Raw genomic sequence first — 17,794 nt, forward strand, 5'->3', positions numbered from 1 at the left:
CTTTGTATGCAGTGTCTATTGGGAGTTGTGTTCTCTTTTGGGTTCTTTGAAATACACAATAATAATGAATCACTTCAATGCCCAATATCACACGTTGCCTCAAAGGACTGTTACACGATGTGGAGCATGAGACTCCCTCTATCCTTAGACTCTTGATCCAGAGAAGGAAAAATAAAACATATTAAGATCCCTCTTCTACGGACACGCAATAGATGTACAGAATAAACCAACATGGTCAAATTATTAACAATCAGCGTGACAAAAAATATAGATATGGATCTGGGAGAATGTTAATGCTATCGGGTTCACCACGACATCCACGAATCCTCACGTGGCCCCTTTGGTGCAGTTTCGACACAAACACAAAGATGCCTTTTATTTCCCAATATTTGAAGACTCCTTATGATTAAAAAATGGCTAGATTTTTGCAATGCTTTGGACTTGTTGTTCATAGCCCGCGGCAGGGATACCAGATTACAGAGGAGAACGGAAACAGCAGCTTTATGCCGCTATTGTTTCCCGTAACTCCCTCGTGGACTACTTGCATAGAGGACTGTGAAACTGGAGCTGCTGTGGGAGGAAAGTTGTGACTGACCGTGGGCGTGACTCTGCTGATACAACCAACAGTGTGTTCACATTGTGCCAAGAAAAGACACGAATGTGGGTGGCACTCAGTCGAGGGTAATTTCGGATCTGGTGGCGGTTTTCCGATCTGGTACGTGTGATTGTAACGTGACTTTGCAATGCAACGTCATGTGACTTAACCCCATCGGTAAAACAGCCCTCGAACTTTTAGTTACACACGGACGCCGGTCTGCTGAGTTAAGGTCTGGTCTTTGTTTGACCCGCTCACCACCGTTGCCTCCCAGTCTACCGATGGGTACCGTTGGGTACGTCTCGCGCAGGCGCCAAAAGGGTTTCGTATCAAGACGCCCCCGGCAGTGAGGTGATCACATGTTTGTCGGGATTGTTTAAATCGGTTCGCGACGACTCCGTAACAAACGTGAAATCTCCACGGAACTCCTCATCAGAACACTAATCGTGTGCAATTTAAAACTGTATCCAAAACTGTACATATTAGCACCTTTCTTGTTCTTGTACATATTACCACCTTCCTGTACACACTACCACCTTCTGTGTAGTGTTTTCTTTCATATTTTGTATTTTCTTCTTTCTTATTATAGTGTTATTTCTAAACTGTTGACTCGGAGAGCCCTGCAACAAGATTTCCAATGTGTCTGGACAGTTGGTTTTAGGCACAAATGGCAAATAAAACCTTGAAGCTATATAATCTGACATGTCACACACAGGTCTTACAAAACAACAAGACAATATAACAACTGGATCATTCTCGTGAAGTATTTCATCTCATTCTGTAGTGCGCTCATCCAACCAGAAGATCATCATCCGAGGTCCCCTTCCAGTTTACAATCATAGATACAACTCGCCCAGCCATCTGCTCGCCTTCAGCTTCTGGCTCAGACCTCGGTACCTTTCTGCCAACCTGAAATTTAACTGGGACGGATTTCAGAGGCAACGTGCTCCTTTTTTTCCTTTTTCTTTTTTTAAACAAGCGTCTCTACCTCCGTCACTGGACCTAAGATGCACGCTTTCTTTTTGCACGTGAACAGGCATCTGTTTGCACGCCCCGTCTCTGATCCGACCTCTGGACCATAAGAGGATTTGGCGCTATTGAAAAATGACAGATGTGGATCGCTTGATTATTGCTCCCAGCTCGTGTTGCACTTGCATTTCTAAGTCAATGCATGCAACGTACCATACGTTGATCAATTTCTTTGTCACAATCGATTTCATCTTGCGAATTGCGCGACCCGAGACGAAACGCCGCGACACCCAAAAAAAACAACGTGACACCCCAAACTTTTTGCTACCCCCTCCAGCCTCGGCTGACAGGTACATTACTATGCGGCAGATAACATGTCACATTTAAGTACTCAATTTCACTCATGTCTTGAATTCAGTTGTCTGGGAAAAAGGACTTTTTTTGACAAAGATGAATGAATACATATATATATATATCACCCTCACGGGGGAGCGTAGTGTTCTCGTCCGCCGCCCCTTCCCACTCCCACGAGCCAAGAGGTTGGCCATTCAGCCGTTATGCGATCGGGCACGTGTGGGCTGACCTCTCGGGGGCCGCGTTGTACACAAATTTGACTTGCATGCAAGGCATGTCTGCGCGTCCATGCTGACCTGATTCTGTCCTCGCTGTGACACACCTGCTCCCGCGCTTACCGTGGCAATTTGCATTTTGGGAGGATTTGCATCCCAACGATACGACTAGCAGGCAAGGTGTGTGTTGTGTGGGTGGGGGGGGGGGGGGGGGGGGGGGGGGGGGGGGGGGGGGGGGGGGAAACAAGAGGGACGGATAACTTGAGCGTCGGTTGGGGGAGGACGACGACGAGAGGCACGCGATAAGATGTCTTTTTGGAGAGGGAAGCAGGGAAAAGCGATAAAAAAAAAAAAAAAAAAAAGCGAAGCCAATGTCAGACGACAAGACATGTTCATATCTGCTCTGACTGGGGCGGTTTCGGCTTAAAGACAGCTCGCATGCCATCTGCTTGGGAAGCTGTTCACACTGTACGTCGGGACAAACATGGGCGTCACACACATGCACCAGGGATTATGCTCTGCGAAAATTATACCATTCAAATTCATTTTCCGGTTCATCGACCACAGCTCAGAAACTATTAAACGAACACTGGTGTTTAATTGCTGCGTGGCACATGAGCAACAGTCTGAATGTAGTGCACATCGCTGGTGATTGAGGAGTCTTTCTTTGATAATTCATACATGCGTGCGTATGTGGACTGACCTTAGGCGTGCTACAATTCTATCGGCATTTATCGAGCTTGGTGGAAAAGTAAGCGCGCAAAAAATAAATGAATACATAAGCTGTTAAAGAGTCTCCTCTTATGGTTCATTCTGGGTTTTTTTCACACAATTTCTGTAGACTCTCATTTCAGTTTTTTTACACAGCAGCATAATCTGCACTGACCATAAGGCCTCTCTGTGTGCCTGCATGAAAATCAGAGATCATAAACTAGGCTGAACGGGGACAAAAAAGAATTATGAAATATGATTGAAGGCAAAGAGACATGAAAAGTCAGGGAGGGGCGGGGGAGGGAAATATGCCCAAAAAAAAGGAAAAAGAGCAAACAGAAATGGATGAAAAAGGGAAGAGAGGTTTTGCAAAAAGGGACTGTGAATGTCAGAGAGGAGGAGGAGGAGGAGGAGGAGAGACCGACGGAGAGACGGAATATAGAAAGAGAGAGCGAGTGGCAGAAAAAAAAAAGAAAAGGGGAGAGATGGAAAGGTTGTTGTCGCAGCCCTGCGGGCGCCTTCCTCCTGACAATCCCTCATCTTTACATATGATAATCTCAGAAAGCCGCAAATGAGCCACTGCTGCGCATATGAAACACCAATAATCGCACACTCAACCAAAAATGACGGCCTCGGTTAGTCACCCGGGGGAGAGAGAGGCTCGCCGGCGGAGATTAATCCCGACTGAATCGGTCCGTCGACACATCCGCCTTTCAACACTTTAAAACCACAGCGTCAGAGAGAATCCGCTGCTCTGATCAGGACCGCATCCCCGCACACATCGAACAGACTGCGGCGGCACTTTTTTTTGTGTGTGTGTGTGTGTGTGTGTGTGGGGGGGGGGGGGGGGGGGGGGGGGGGGGGGGGGGGTTCCCTCACATCACAAACAAACAGCATCTCTGGAAAAGCTGCGTAAAAAAAAGAAAAAAAAAAAAGCTGCAGTCGTGGAATACTCACTGTTCTGATTCTGTGTGTTTTTCATCATGCTCGGATTTTCTGTCGGAGAGAGAGAAAAAAACACAGTGAGGTGAAAAAATGCATGAATGGGGAGAGGAGGGGGGGGGGGGGGGGGGGGGGGGGGGGGGGGGGGGGGGGGTTAATATGAGTAGAGATGGTGGCTTTCTAATGCTGAACTCCAAGGTTTTCTGGAGCACGTGTTAAACAAGAACCCACCCACAGGGCCCCTGTTAATGGACCTGGGAGCACAGAGCACTGCACCACAACAACCGGGACACTTTTTAGTACCAGCGAGAGAGAGAAAGAGACCACGCGACTGCAGCTGTGTGCCGGGCAGTTTTTTTTTTGGGGGGGGGGGGGGGAATAAATCGACTCCACCTTTTAATAAACAGCGCCGTCGTCTAACACAATACACACTCTCAGCTCTCGGAGGGATAAAGTAATTGCAAAAGGAAGAGAAGCGGGGAGGGTTTTAGCAGGAAAGCATTAGCCAAACAAGGCCCCGAAATTCCACCGCGTGAGCTATTTTTTTTTTGTGACTCCACATACGAGCAGGCGGACGACCGACATACAAAAAAAAAGAGTGTGTGACACTCTTCTGGTCTCACGGCAACCGCGTTAAAACAACAGCTCCTCCGAGAGGCACGGGGAAATTACTGTGTGTGTGTGTGTGTGTGTGCCCCTGGGAGTTCGTGTGAGCGTACATATCTGCGTGTTTCTGCACGTGTGTGCAGTTCGGTTGTGTGTGTGTGTGTGTGCTGACTCACTTCGAATGTAGCCGCCCCCCCCCCGAAACACTTCTTTCTCGCACCCCCCCCGGTAGAGAGAGAGAAGTGTCTCATCTCAAGGCCACAGGGGACGGTGCCAAGGTCACTTAATCACCATTTACTTCCCCTAAGCGTGAGTGGAAGCAATCTACAAGGAGCAGGCAGACAGATGGGCCACACTAGGCTCGGAGCCGGTGACACCCGAGGGTGCATCGGGGTGTTAAATAGATATTAGTGCTCTTCCTAGCAAAAAACGCATCCTCGAGGTAACGCCTCCCTCAAGCGGCACTTTCCCCCTCTTAAAGTGGGTTTGTTGTTAGGCCCCGCCCAGTAATTTGTACATTCGTGACAAGCTTTTAAAGCCAGGAGTGTTTCAGGTGAGAGAAGACAGCAAACAAGATGGATACAATATTCTTGTTTCGACCTTATATTTATTAATCGGGCACTTCAGGGCATTTGCAAGTCTCATTTCTTCATATTGGAAAAAAAAAGAAAAAAGATAATGTTTCTCCCGTTTCTCTGAGCAGACTTGGCTCCTTCTATACGGTCCAAGTGTCGAAAGCACTTTTCAGCTATGGAAAGAGGAACATTGCGGTCGTTATCTATATATAGTAATGTCTTCTGGGCCTTCAAACACACATAACTCTGCTACATAAATGTTTTGGTAATGTTGGCTCAGCTCCGAAAACGACGGCACTCGCCGCGATATTTTTGCATCTGAGGATAATGGTCGGAAAAATAATGACACCGAGGAGGAAGCGATGCCAGTTCTTCACCGACGATGGATTTTATAACTTATAACTTAGTCGAAGCCTTAATTAATTATCATTGTGAGTGCAAGGGATGCTCCTCCCTGCTTTTCCACGAGAATTTCTCCTTCTATATAATGTTCCATTAGATCGAAAAGACTTTTATGGAAAAGGGACATGACACAAACGCATCAAATTAGCCATCAGAAACCCTTGTAGGTACACTATAGTATAACTTATTGGATACAGTAAATGGATCCATAGGAGCAACACACACACGTGTATATCTAGTCGAGCATGTGTGTACTCCGGCGTCATCGCCAGTAAAGAAGGTTATCTCGAACAAAGTGCTTTTCATCGACAATGATCTCTGCGTTCACGCCTTCGATGCCACGTCGACGTGAACGCAGTACGAGATTAGTGACTCCGTCCCTCGCCACAGAATAGTTATCCTCGCTAAGTGCGGCCTGGAAAAAAAAAAAAGAAGAGTGTGTTGTTGAGCCAATTAGGAATACAATCTCTTATTAATCGCACACTTAGCCGCATTAATGATTCAGGCCCTTAAAAAAAGCGGTCACATGAATCTCAAAGTATTTTCACAAAAAAGATACTGTAGATACATAAAAAGGAATTTTGTAATAATCGTGTAATTTTCCCCGTGACATTTAACTGTGTGTAAAAGTGTTCCAGATAATTCTTGTGGACCCGAGCTGTGCAGTCAGTCGCACAACACAAAAAAAAAAAAAAAAAAATCCTTCATATTCATCGTCCTTTAAATATTTAATCAAACTTAAATGTGATTTTTTTTTTTTTTTAAGTTCAAGCGGCTCGTGCGGTAGCCTGCTGGAAGAACCGGTGGAACACACACACACACACACACACACACACACACACACGCGCGCGTACCGAAGACGATGAGGCGCGTGTGCGTGTCCGTGGAGCCCAGAGGATTCTGGGCCGTGCAGCGGTACATGGAGCCGTTGAGCTCGGCCGGCACTCGCTCCAGAATCAGCTCCTTCCCGTCTCGCTCGGCGCTGCCGTCGAGCAGGCGGCCCCCGACTCGCGTCCAGGTGAAGAGCGGCTCGGGGAACACCTCGTTCTATAGAGAGAGAGAGAGAGAGAGGAAACAAGGGAGGGAGGAAGGAAGGAAGGAGAGATGGAGGGAAGGGTTGTCTGTGAGCCAAGAGATTAAGAGCAAAGGAGGCATGAATAATACAAGCTCCAATTCCCCTCTAATGCAATGGCAAGTTAACAACATGCATTAATAATCAACGCTTCTTTTTTTTCTACTCACATTTTTGAGCCCTCAAGAGAACGACCCCCCCCCACACACATGTAAAATTATAACTCTTCATAAAGCGGGATTTTCATTCATATCAGTGGGTTGACATTTTCATCGATAATAAGAGGAAGCAGGAAGTGGGTTAATCTCTCCAAACAACAATTATTTAAGCCGACGCTAAAATGTATTTTAATAATATTGGAACCGTCTGCGATGAAAAGACAGTTTAAACATTTCATAATTTTTGGGGCGCTGATATGTTAACCATATCGGCACAAACAAGTAGCAAAAAAAAAAAACAATATTGATTTAATGCAAACTATTACAGATGATTGTGTTTGTGCGGCGCTGGTAAAAACCGAGGCACCTTTGAGAGACTTCTCTCTCTTTTAAGGTTACAAATGAGCGTCATTTTGAAATGTGAATGAAATCCCGTGCTTTGTGAAAACAGGATTCATTTGGGCCCGAAAACATTTGAACGTCAAGTAATAGTCTGATTTAATGAAGCATGCGTGAAGAAAACAAGTGAACATAAAAAAACGATGTTTTTTTTTTTTTTTTTACACCACAAGCACAAGCGCTCACTCTCACATGCCGACGCCCCTCTCCATTGACTCGTAAAGTGGCCATTTTGGAATCCTACCCCGAAGCGAGCAGTGTTCAGTCGTACGCGCCCGCGTTCAAGTGACATCATCTCTCACGTGCCCTCAAGACGCCGCTCTAATCACGCTCGGTGTAAAAGTGCCCTCGACGGCTGGTCGTGATCTACTGAAGTCGTTGCGGATTGTCTAACCTTTCAAAATAAAAGCCCCCCCCCCCCCCCCCCCCCCCCCCGAGGGCTGTGCTTAAATCACTGAGTTAGTGGATTGAGCCGGGCTCTTAGGGAAAAGGTCACATTACGAAAACAAACAGAGTCGAAGTGTCGCATGACTTCCAGAGCACTGAGTCTTAATAAAGATGAAAACAGTCCTATTTTAACCTCACACGTAAAGCAATATGAGGAAGGAAACAAAACCCATCTTGTGGGATGATCATCCGTAATATATTTCAAAAACAATAAACCAGATTGGGAAACTGGCATCTTATTTTGGTGGAGGGAGAGAAGCAACATTATCAGTCTTGACACACAATCTTATCTACTTGTGAAACCCTAAAGCTGATAGTTCCAGTGAAGGATAAAGGGGGAATTTGCTTCCTGATCAGTTTGCATTGCGTTGACGCCCGAAGGGGGCTGGCTGTGTGCCACAGTGGAGCCTGTTTACAATAACCAATCTTAACGCTGTTCAAAGAAAAGAAGAAAAAAAAAAAACACTAAAAGAATCCAGAGGTCATCGGGCCCGACACAAACGCATGTACACGAGAAACAAACACACTTGACCTGGAAAAAGAAGCACACAAAGGCAACGTGTGCTTTGGACCATTAGCGGGTCCCGTATCAGGATTAGGCCCCCAAACCCCTCCCCACCCCCAAGCACCACCACGGCTTATATGTGTCACTCCCGTCAAAGAGATCAGGACCATCACACTTGGGGGACGCGGGTCTTCTCTTCGACAGTGACACAAAACAATCTCTTTACTGGAAAGCCATGAGCTCTTTCTTTGGGATTATGGGAGCGAGCAGTCTGAGAGCGGCGAGCAGAATAAGACTGACAGACGTGGACGTCCGATAGACTTCAGTCATTCACAGAACAGATTAATCTAGTTTAGCTACTCATCGTAACACTTTTTGCTGTCAATCTCAGGCTTTAATGAACGGAAATACAAATTATGTAGTACGTAGTATTCCACAACCCAACGATTTTTAAATGCGAGCCCAAATTTGGAAAGGAAATTTACGTTTTGAAGGGAAGTCCACGCCCGACAGAGAAGGATAAACAGGCTTAACACGAGTCACAACATTCATTTTCTTAAAGCCCCATGCACTTACCCCAGGCGATCCTACCTGGAATCCTTGCACGGTGATGCGCACCGTGTCCCCTACCTTGGCTCTGGTAGGGGACATGAAGAGTTTAGGACCCTTAGGAGCAGCTGAAACAAGAGGAAAAGAAGCAGGTCATCGTACTGAGCGAATCCTGCCGGACACCTGTTTTTGTCGCAGAGGGAGGGAGACAAATACAATTTCCTGTCAATTAAGGTCACGGGGCGGGAGGCAAAGGGGGACCTGCAGGCTCTTTCATCCAAAAAGGACTGTGTGCTGGATTTATTCCCCCTTGGAGAGAAAAAAAAAAAAAGAACTAAATTGGGTAGATACTCATTACTGGAGGAGAATGGCGGCGCACCGGGTGGAGTGTGGAGGCGGTGAGATAAGGGACACTCGGGCAGCTAATTCCCTTGTCTCGGTGGCTGGACAGTGGCCCCCAGATGGCTTTCATTCGCACCATCTAAAACAATGGGGGGGGGGGGGGGGGAGCAGGCCTATTCAAATATTCGGAGGTCGTGAGGGGGGGGTCCGGGCGATTGTCCCCGCGTATGTAGCGGCGAGATAAAAAAAAAAAACAAAAAAAAAACGAGTGTATTTGCACGGTGTTCTAAAAAAAAAAAAAAAAAAAAAAAAAAGGTACGTTATTTCATTACAGCTAAACCGCACAGATAACCGCCCGTATCCAAGCAGGTCCCTGCGCACGATTTGTGGTGATTAAACAACAGCGGCTAAAGCTAACGGCGGCTAAAGCTAACGGCGCCGCACGCTGTGCGCTTCCATACGTCAAGACTAAAGAGATGAGCAGCGCATGCAATGAGACTCCGAGCTATGGCCGCCCTATCAATAAACCCCCTTGCACAAGTCCACCCCAGGACTTCTTCTTTAATTAATTACATTTGAACCCTCGCGGTAAATCACACTTGGTGCTTGTTTTCTTTGATGAGTTAAACTAAAGGATACATAAATAAACAGACAAATGACCTCCGTATTTGGCTATTAATCTGGCAACAAAGTGTCCGCGGTGGCTAATGAAGCACAGCCTTTAGGCGGCCATTGACTACACGCCTGCGTCAGACTAATGGATTAGGAGTTGCACTGTCATGTCTGTAAATTGGATGGAGCAGGTCGCACTGGCCATGCGGTGTTGATCGCCGTCACTTTATTAAACAGAAATAAAATGGCATGAAACAGAAATAGAAATGGACCGGAGCGCTAGTCAACTTCCTGCATACAACTCGTCCAGAAACTTCTTTTTTTTTTCTTTTTTTTTCGCAAACGTTTTGAGGAATCAAATCAATGGAATCGCTCGGCTGTTTTTGAAGATTAAAAAGAAACCCAGCCGACATCATGCGAGCGGTTTGACACGGCCAAGTTGTTGAAGATGGACGCCATTTCACAGGGCTCGTCTTGGCGCGGTCTTTCCAACTAAAGGGAAGGGTATTTTTTAAATAACTGGCGTGGTGGCGTCACGTAGAGAGCTCGAGAGGCATATGGCCGATTTTCTGGGATTGGCTCCAATGGTGACAGTTGGCATCCTACGTCACCACCCTTTTGATGAGGGGGTGGCATGCGGCGTGATGGACAGAACACGGCCACGGACCCCCGTTGGACCCTCTCTTCAGTTCACAAGGAGGAACTGTTGTCAGAGAATAAAACATAGCCAGCAGGGAAATAAAACTACGGTGCACCGTGCATCAGGGGTGTGTATTTTAATACCAAGCCGAGACACCGGCGGGGCCGAATTCGCAAAGGTCTGACTGGCGGCTGGATTGCTCCATCGTGGCAAACACACACACACACACACACACACACTGATGGCAGACGCCTTCCTGAAACCGAGCATCTGCTCTTTGATTATCACGGTCTGGGCAAAGCGGTGGAGAGGAGGTGGAGAGGAAGCTCCTCCTCGCCGCCGTACAGTGCGTGAAATGAGATAAATGAATTCCACCGCTTGTCTGACGTTGAATAATAAACACCGAGAACTTTTTAATTATTGAGACGCACTGTGTGTTCATGAATGCCGTGGAGTCTCGTGATTTCATAGAGAAGTAAGCTTCTTCCGAGGCCCCATTTTTTGTATGGCGAGCACGGAGCCACTCGTGAATATTCACGGGGGGGCCGACGCCGGTCGACTTTCAGACCGTCGCTCCTCGCTCTCATGTGGCAATATTAAAATCTCTGAAAGATTTATTTCTTACGGGCCGCTGCGGAGACCTCGTTTTTTTAAAAAAAAACATTATTTCCTGACCAAAACACACACCTGAGAGAACGAGGTACACCGGCTGCATACTCCATATACAGTAAGACAGAGTGCAGTTCATCCAGTTATGGATGGATAACAGAAACAAATGGGGGCCACGCTCTATTGGGATGGGAATCATTCGGAGAGAGAGAGAGACGTTTCGTCTTAAGACATCAGCCAAATCATAATCACTTTTTTTTTGTATACCATCGTCCACTCCGGGATGGATCGGGTCAGCGAATGCTCCTGAATTTCAAGCGCGCTCCAATTAGAAATCAACAAAAAGGTACATTTGTTGTCGTCTCCTCTGCATCGCGTTACTTCCGTCTCTGTAAAAGAACAACGGTAATTGCCCTTATTATATTATATTTTATTCAAGACTTTATAAAAAAAAGAGCCCAAACCAAAAATATATTGATCATGCGAGCCAGAGAGTGTGTGAAACCAGTAAAACCACTTCAACGGGTCGCGCTGTTGCATTGGGTAAAAATAGGTGCTTTTCTTTATTTTTATTTATTATCATGTAGCCGAAAATACTCTCAAATAAATACAAATACACAATGCGTCTTCTTCTGAAAAATAATTAAATGTATGTTCCAGCAGGAACCAAAGGGTTTAAGGCTAAGTGCCATTGGCAGAGTAGAGTTTTGATCTATTTATGGGGTTTGTTGATTATTAAAAGCGTTCTGCACTAGATTTCCATCTTAAAAAGTCCTCCTTAAAAAAGGTACAACAGAAAGGAGTGTCCCTTCCTCACTAATTGAGACCCTGTAGATTCACCCTATTTACCCAGATACCTAAATGGATTCTGGCAGAAAAAAAAACCTATTGGCACACAAAAAGAACTTCAAATGTACTTTAAAAAAAAAAACCTTCTCAATTCTCCGCAATATGTGAAAAGACATCTGAAATAATGGAGAGCAGCCACCAGATGATGTGCCACCATCCGACATTCAGATGACAACATTTACATGCTGACGAATACAAATATAAAAATGATTCAGAATGCGACAATGTTTCTAATTCGATTCAGGTCAGTTTATCGGGGATATTCTTGATATTAATCAGTTTTTAATGAGCAAAATAGTGTTTTTCATGAGCCGTGTTAACAACAGGGGATCGTCTTCTTCAAAAATTGATGGCCAAAAAAAAAGCTGAATGTTTTCTGCTAGAATGCGGTTTTTATTTTCTCCTCCAAATCATTAAAGCTGCTTCTCGGGAGAAAAAAAAGAAAGAAAAGAAAAGCCGAGTGGGTTTTTCTGTGTATTATTGACGAACATCAATCGAACGCGCCGATTGTGCTTTTGGACCACTTCTGTCAAAGTCTTCCCTTTATAACAACGGGACCCCCGTCGGCGAGCCTTGTTTACCTGGAGGTTTCAAACCCCGACGTGACTCTTCTAAAAAAAAAAAAACATTGAAGACTTTCCCACATTGGAGACGACGGGCACGGTTCCTAATGCGTCGGCTCAGAGTGACCACGGCTGCACGCCGGCTACTTTTTAATTAGATGAAAGGTGTCGATGTGAGATAAACACACTGACGGCGAAGCACAGTCTCCTTCACTCAGACTCCGGTGGAGAGATAATGTCTCTGTTTATCACGATGTCAGGATTGCGTGGCTGGTCTCCAGGAGGACCAATGCCAACGGATTGCCTTTGAAGTGTTAATTGGATGCTGCTGGAAGCCATCTTTGTTTTTTTTAGATTCCAAAAAAGAAAAGAAAAGAATGAGTGCGTGTGCATGCACGCGCGTGTGTGTGTGTGTGTGTGTGTGTGTTACTCTCGGATCACACAAACTATCAAAAGATAATGCTCACTTTTACCTTAAAAGTGCGACTCCTGTTTTCTGAATCCAAGCGCCCTGCATCACTGCTTTTGATAGTTTTCGGAGATGAACGTAAAAAAAAAAAAAATAATAATCTCCCTGAATCAAAGTGATGACACTAAGAAGCTCAAAGAATAAAAGGTGCTCTTGGACGAAGGACCGGCGTCTCCGAGATCGTCCTTCCTTTCCGACGTAACGTTGGTCGCTGTGTCGAAAAATTCTCATCGACTTCTCTAATTCGGGCTGACTTTTTCAATAATGGCACCGAGTTAACTCAATCTGGCAACAGACAGCTCCATGAATTGGCCTGTCAGTCACTTGGAGTTTTTTTTTTGTTGCATTCTCGGATAAACTCTGCAATCTGCTCGGCTGTAACACAATTAAGCGGCGTCGAATGAAAATCACTGTTGTTCCTCGGGGAACATTTGCAAAGGGGGACGCGTGAAGGGGGGGCGGGCGTAGTCGGCGAGGGGGTCCGCGGAGGCAGGAGGAGATTAAAAGGGAGAAGGAATGAGGAAAATGGTGGAGGAATAGAGAATAGCATGCAAAAACAAGGGGCGCTCTGGATTCTACCCACCTAGGGTGACCTCTGTCTGCATGGGCATGGAGAGGGCCGGGTGCTTGACTTCGCAGCTGAACAGGGCGTCGTTATCCAGCTGAGGGTTGAGGGTCCAGGTGAGTCGGGCCTGCACCACCACGGAGCCGTCACTCTGGGGGATGTTGGTGTGGCTGAAGTAGTAGAGCGGGTCGGTGCTGTGCACCCAGCGGGGGAACTCCCGGCTCACCACCGTCTCCGGGATGACCTCTGTCGCGGGGCTGGGCTCGTAGGACTGCTGGCCCTGGGTGTGGACCCGCTGGGGGCTCTCCGTGTACAGCCGGGGGACGCGCCCCTCGGGGTCCAGGAGGGAGAGCGAGCGCTGCAGCTTGGTGTCATCGAGGTCCCTGCTGATGAGCGGCCGGGCTCCTCGCACGCCGGCCGAGCCGCCGCCCTGCTCGCCGGAGGATTGAGTGTAGGAGATCACCTCGATCAGCTCGCCGTCACGCTTGAAGTACACCTGAGACAAGAGCAAGGGGGGGTTGAATTGAGAGTGAGCGGTAGACGGAGAGGAGGGACAGGAACCTCCAGCGGGGAAAAGAAAGTGTGAGCAAACAGTTTCCTATTTGCACATCGAGTAGAAACATTAGCCTTCACTCAAAGTCTGGTTTCTGGTTCCAAATGGTCATAATCGGCATATGAATATAGCCCAAAAAGTGTTGCGTAACGTAGCGGTGACCTTTGACCACCAGGATCTAATAAATTCAACCTTGAGTCTAAATGTGCCACATATGTCATGAGAATGGTCTGAGTGACCTTGACCTTTGCCCTCCAAAAATGTAATCAGTTTACCTTTGGAGTGCAGGCGGACGTTTGTACCCAAATTTGAATAAAATTGGCTCAACGTTTTTTTTTTCCTGCGAATATCTCGGTCGAGAAAAAAATGGGTCAAACACGGAGTCACACTGGCCTTTGACCTTTGACCTTTGACCACCAACAATCGAAATCACCACCTGCGGACGCTCGTGTCAAATTTGAAGAAATTCACAAAATGGAACCGGCATGAAATAAGAGGTTTAATACACAAAACAAGCCGCCGTAATCTTTACAGTGGGATGATATTCTTGGTGAGTTTTGCCTCCATGAGGGACATCTTTCACATTACCCCCCCCCCCCCCTCTCTATTCTGATTTAAAAGGCCCGTAGCAGCATGTGTTTGTGTTTCCTCGCCACGTCATTTACATCTCCGGGCGCCTAATCCCCCCGACAGGAAACGCGTACTCTAATTTCAGCACATGACCTCCAGACATTTGCATTGAAATAAGGTCGCGCTGTCACCGGCCGCCGTTGCTTTCTGTTTTTTCGCAAACAGATTCCTGTTGTCGTCGAAGAAGAAGACGATTTAATCCGCAGCTCTTTGGAGGACCTCTGGTCTTTTTGAATTCAATTTGCCCAAAGATCAAAGAGTTATTATTATTATTATTATTTTTTGCGAAGAGATGGTTGAAGCATGCTTTAATATTACCTCAAAAATGAGTGTAAACAAGTGAGAATGAGAGCATTCAAAGAAGTCATAGAATATGTAATCCTTGGACTGGATGTGGACCCTTTTTTCTACATAAAAAAACATCTTTAGAAGTGGAAATAAATAGTTTCAATTCTGATCAACAGTATGCTGGACATAATGTGAGTATGTTAAATTGCATTGAGATAAATTCAGAATTCACGAACAAGTGTTATTTGAAATGAACAAGGCTTTAAAAAAAAGAGTCTTTTTAAGTTTCATTCAATGTAACCTTTATTTTAGCAAGTATTCTTTGAAAGTACTGACGCACGTTGCTGAGGTTATGTCCGCACAGACAGATGCCACATCATTATATGACAAGCTGTGTTGTATCGTAGTATTTATCGCCCGACTCTAAAGAACGTTCCAATGCCGTCAGAGCAGACTGGTGCACGTCCACAACGGGCTCAGTGACCTTGCTCAAAAGCATTCTGCACTCCTGCTTGTTGCCAGTACCGTGGATCATAAAAGAAAATTTAAAAAAAAGCAAAGAAAATTGAACTTCTCGTCATGCAACGACCTGCTCCTCCTGCCAGTGAGGGGGGGGCAAGACAAATTAGTCGGCTCATTCATTTTAATTAGTCATTTCATTGCAGACACAAAAAAAAAAAAAATCACCTTTGAGTACTTGAAGTTTGTACTTTTTTATCCATCTAAAGTATGGTAATAAATGATCCTTGTTGTTTGCAATCTTTTGCTAAATATGACTAATGACTCCACCTACAAGTGGACGCTTAGTTTTTAATCAGAACACATGTACAATTGTTATAAAGGACAACTAAATGAAAAGCTCCTCCAAAGGGTAAGTGTTAAGGATCACTGCACACACACACACACACACACACACACGGTTATTACTCTCCACTCCACATAAATGTTCATTTCAAAGTAGCTAAGGGCCACATAAGGTGCAGGTTGTATTCTTACATGCTTCCACTTCTCGAGAAACAAGCCCATCGGTACGGAAAAAAAATCATTTGAGCTCACACCTTACGTCTTTCCCATTTAAGAAAGCAAATGACTCGCCATGTGAATGTTCTACATAGATGGCATTTGTTGTCCGGCACAGCGTAATGAAAGCTAATTCACGCATGTAGTGCTAAAAAAGATTATTACGTTTTTGTTCCACTGTTCCAACACCCCGCCACACTTTATCTGCGTTTTACCGAAGAGCCTCCGTAGAGCCGAGGGGGGGCTTAAAATCCAATAGCGCGACGGGAAGTGGATCCATCGACCTCAGATCCACGATGACCCCGTTGCGTCTGCTGCAAACTCCTACAGCTATTCCACGACTTCGCAGAGAGAAAGAAGCCCCCTTTTCGCTGCGTATTAAAACAGCTCATTAATTATGACAGCAGGTGGAGAGGGAGTGCAGCGTGGATAAGAACGCTCCGTGCACCTGCTCCGGTTTTGCTTTTGTCGGACAAAAATGGTGACGGCTACACAATAACACCTGGTTCGTTTTGCAAAGCCCAGATAAATGATTTGTTTCTACAAACATTGACAGAGAAGTTAATGAAAGGAATGCGGGCACGTCGACGCAACCGCAGGAGAGGTACCTTTTGTCGAGGCAAAAAATATCAAGCATCAGTTTACCTATTCATCTCACCCCCAGTGAGTAGATATGTTTCTTTGTCACCTGTCTGCTTGAGGTATAAGAAAGGGAATCAATTATTGTTTCATCAGCGGCGCGAATGAATGGGATAACAGATATGTAGCTGCAGGGAGAGAAGTGATATTTCTGTGTCAGTATCTTGCAGTTCTGCTCCTTTGTCATCTCACATAATGTTACGAGGAAGAAGATCGCATATGGAAATATACAGGTATATGTATGTAAAAAAAAAAAAAGCATAAAAAAGTCAAGAAGGGGTCAAGTGACTATTTGCAATGTTGTTCAGTGAATATCCTGTCAAGCATCTTCCAGCCTGCATTATTAGTCATGATTTATGACCTTTGTCAAGACATTTCTTTCACTTGTTGAACGTGTTTTTTTTTTTTCCTCCATTTTCCCCGTTCGTACATTGTATATTGTTGCGCCGTTTGTAGACCGCAACTACTGTAAGACACAAGTGAATCGTGTTAAATGTAAAGCCAATCAGTGAGGTTGCCGATTGCAACCGACTGAAACGTCTCTCTCTGAAAGCTAACCGTGGCCGGCGTAACCAACACCCCCCATCTCTCTCTTTCTCAACCCACAGCCGAACAAACCAGCAAACACTTTCAAACAAATTGGTGTTCATGTAACCGCATTTTAGCCGGTTGAAAAGAGAATAGGCCTCAAAGGTTCAGAATGTGAACACTTTCACTGTACATTGTATATATATATATATATATATATATACGGCTCAAAAATACCAACGTGTGCCGAACACATCCTGAATGCAGCTCTGCAAGGCTGGGTTTTTGACATCTTGCTGATCAAACGAGTTTGAAGTGTTTCTAAATGTAGTGAACAGCTTTCAGACAGAAGAGAGAGAGAGAGAGAGAGAGAGAGAGAGAGAGAGAGAGAGAGAGACGTGTGACAAGAGGTCCCTCGTCCTTGGCTGGACGACATGCAATTTGCCCGAGCAAATTGAGCCACCGGCACCTTGCATCTTTGCAAATATTAACCATCAATCCACAATTCATCTTCAAATCCAAGCACAATTAAGGAGACATCTGTCACCGTCCGTGGTCCTTGAAGCTACCTTACGGATTTGCTAAAAATCTCATTTCCTACATTTCCTCGTTTGACAGGCAGAGAGATAACAGAGAATGCGTCACTTCTTTCAGGGCCATTCAAATGGGAGAGCAAACACTGATTAATTTCCACAAGTTATTATAAAACTGCCAAAGTAAGTCTCTCACTGTGGTTCTCCGCCTCCGACAAAAGGTAGCGTTTCACAAAGTAGCGTTTGTTGGGTTCGGCTTTAGGACCTTAGTTACCTTTCATGTCCGCCGTCTGTTTGAAAACACCTTTTTTATGTCGTACGATAAAGTCAATTCAATTCAATTCAGTTTATTTTGTATAGCCCAATATCACAAATTACAAATTTGCCTCAGAGGGCTTTACAATCTGTACACATACGACATCCCTGTCCCAGGACCTCACATCGAATCAGGAAAA

The 17,794-nt window shown here is 45.5% G+C and overlaps 1 protein-coding gene across 2 annotated transcripts in view; it reads right to left on the reverse strand.

Moving 5' to 3' along the window:
• Positions 1-17,794, reverse strand: part of igsf21a (immunoglobin superfamily, member 21a) — a 149,161-nt gene that overhangs the window by 1,373 nt on the left and 129,994 nt on the right. Inside the window, exons 6-9 of one of the 2 annotated variants that reach the window (XM_034533461.1) lie at positions 13,167-13,644; positions 8,542-8,627; positions 6,224-6,416; positions 3,802-3,840 (exon numbers count right to left, since the gene is read on the reverse strand). In XM_034533461.1, the coding sequence (XP_034389352.1) occupies positions 3,802-3,840; positions 6,224-6,416; positions 8,542-8,627; positions 13,167-13,644 (796 nt within the window). Of the gene's footprint in view, positions 1-3,801; positions 3,841-6,223; positions 6,417-8,526; positions 8,628-13,166; positions 13,645-17,794 lie in introns of both variants that reach the window. The other variant, XM_034533460.1, reaches the window with a different exon arrangement.

The sequence above is a fragment of the Cyclopterus lumpus genome, chromosome 5 (genome assembly GCF_009769545.1).
Source record: "Cyclopterus lumpus isolate fCycLum1 chromosome 5, fCycLum1.pri, whole genome shotgun sequence".
Lineage (NCBI taxonomy): Eukaryota > Metazoa > Chordata > Actinopteri > Perciformes > Cyclopteridae > Cyclopterus > Cyclopterus lumpus.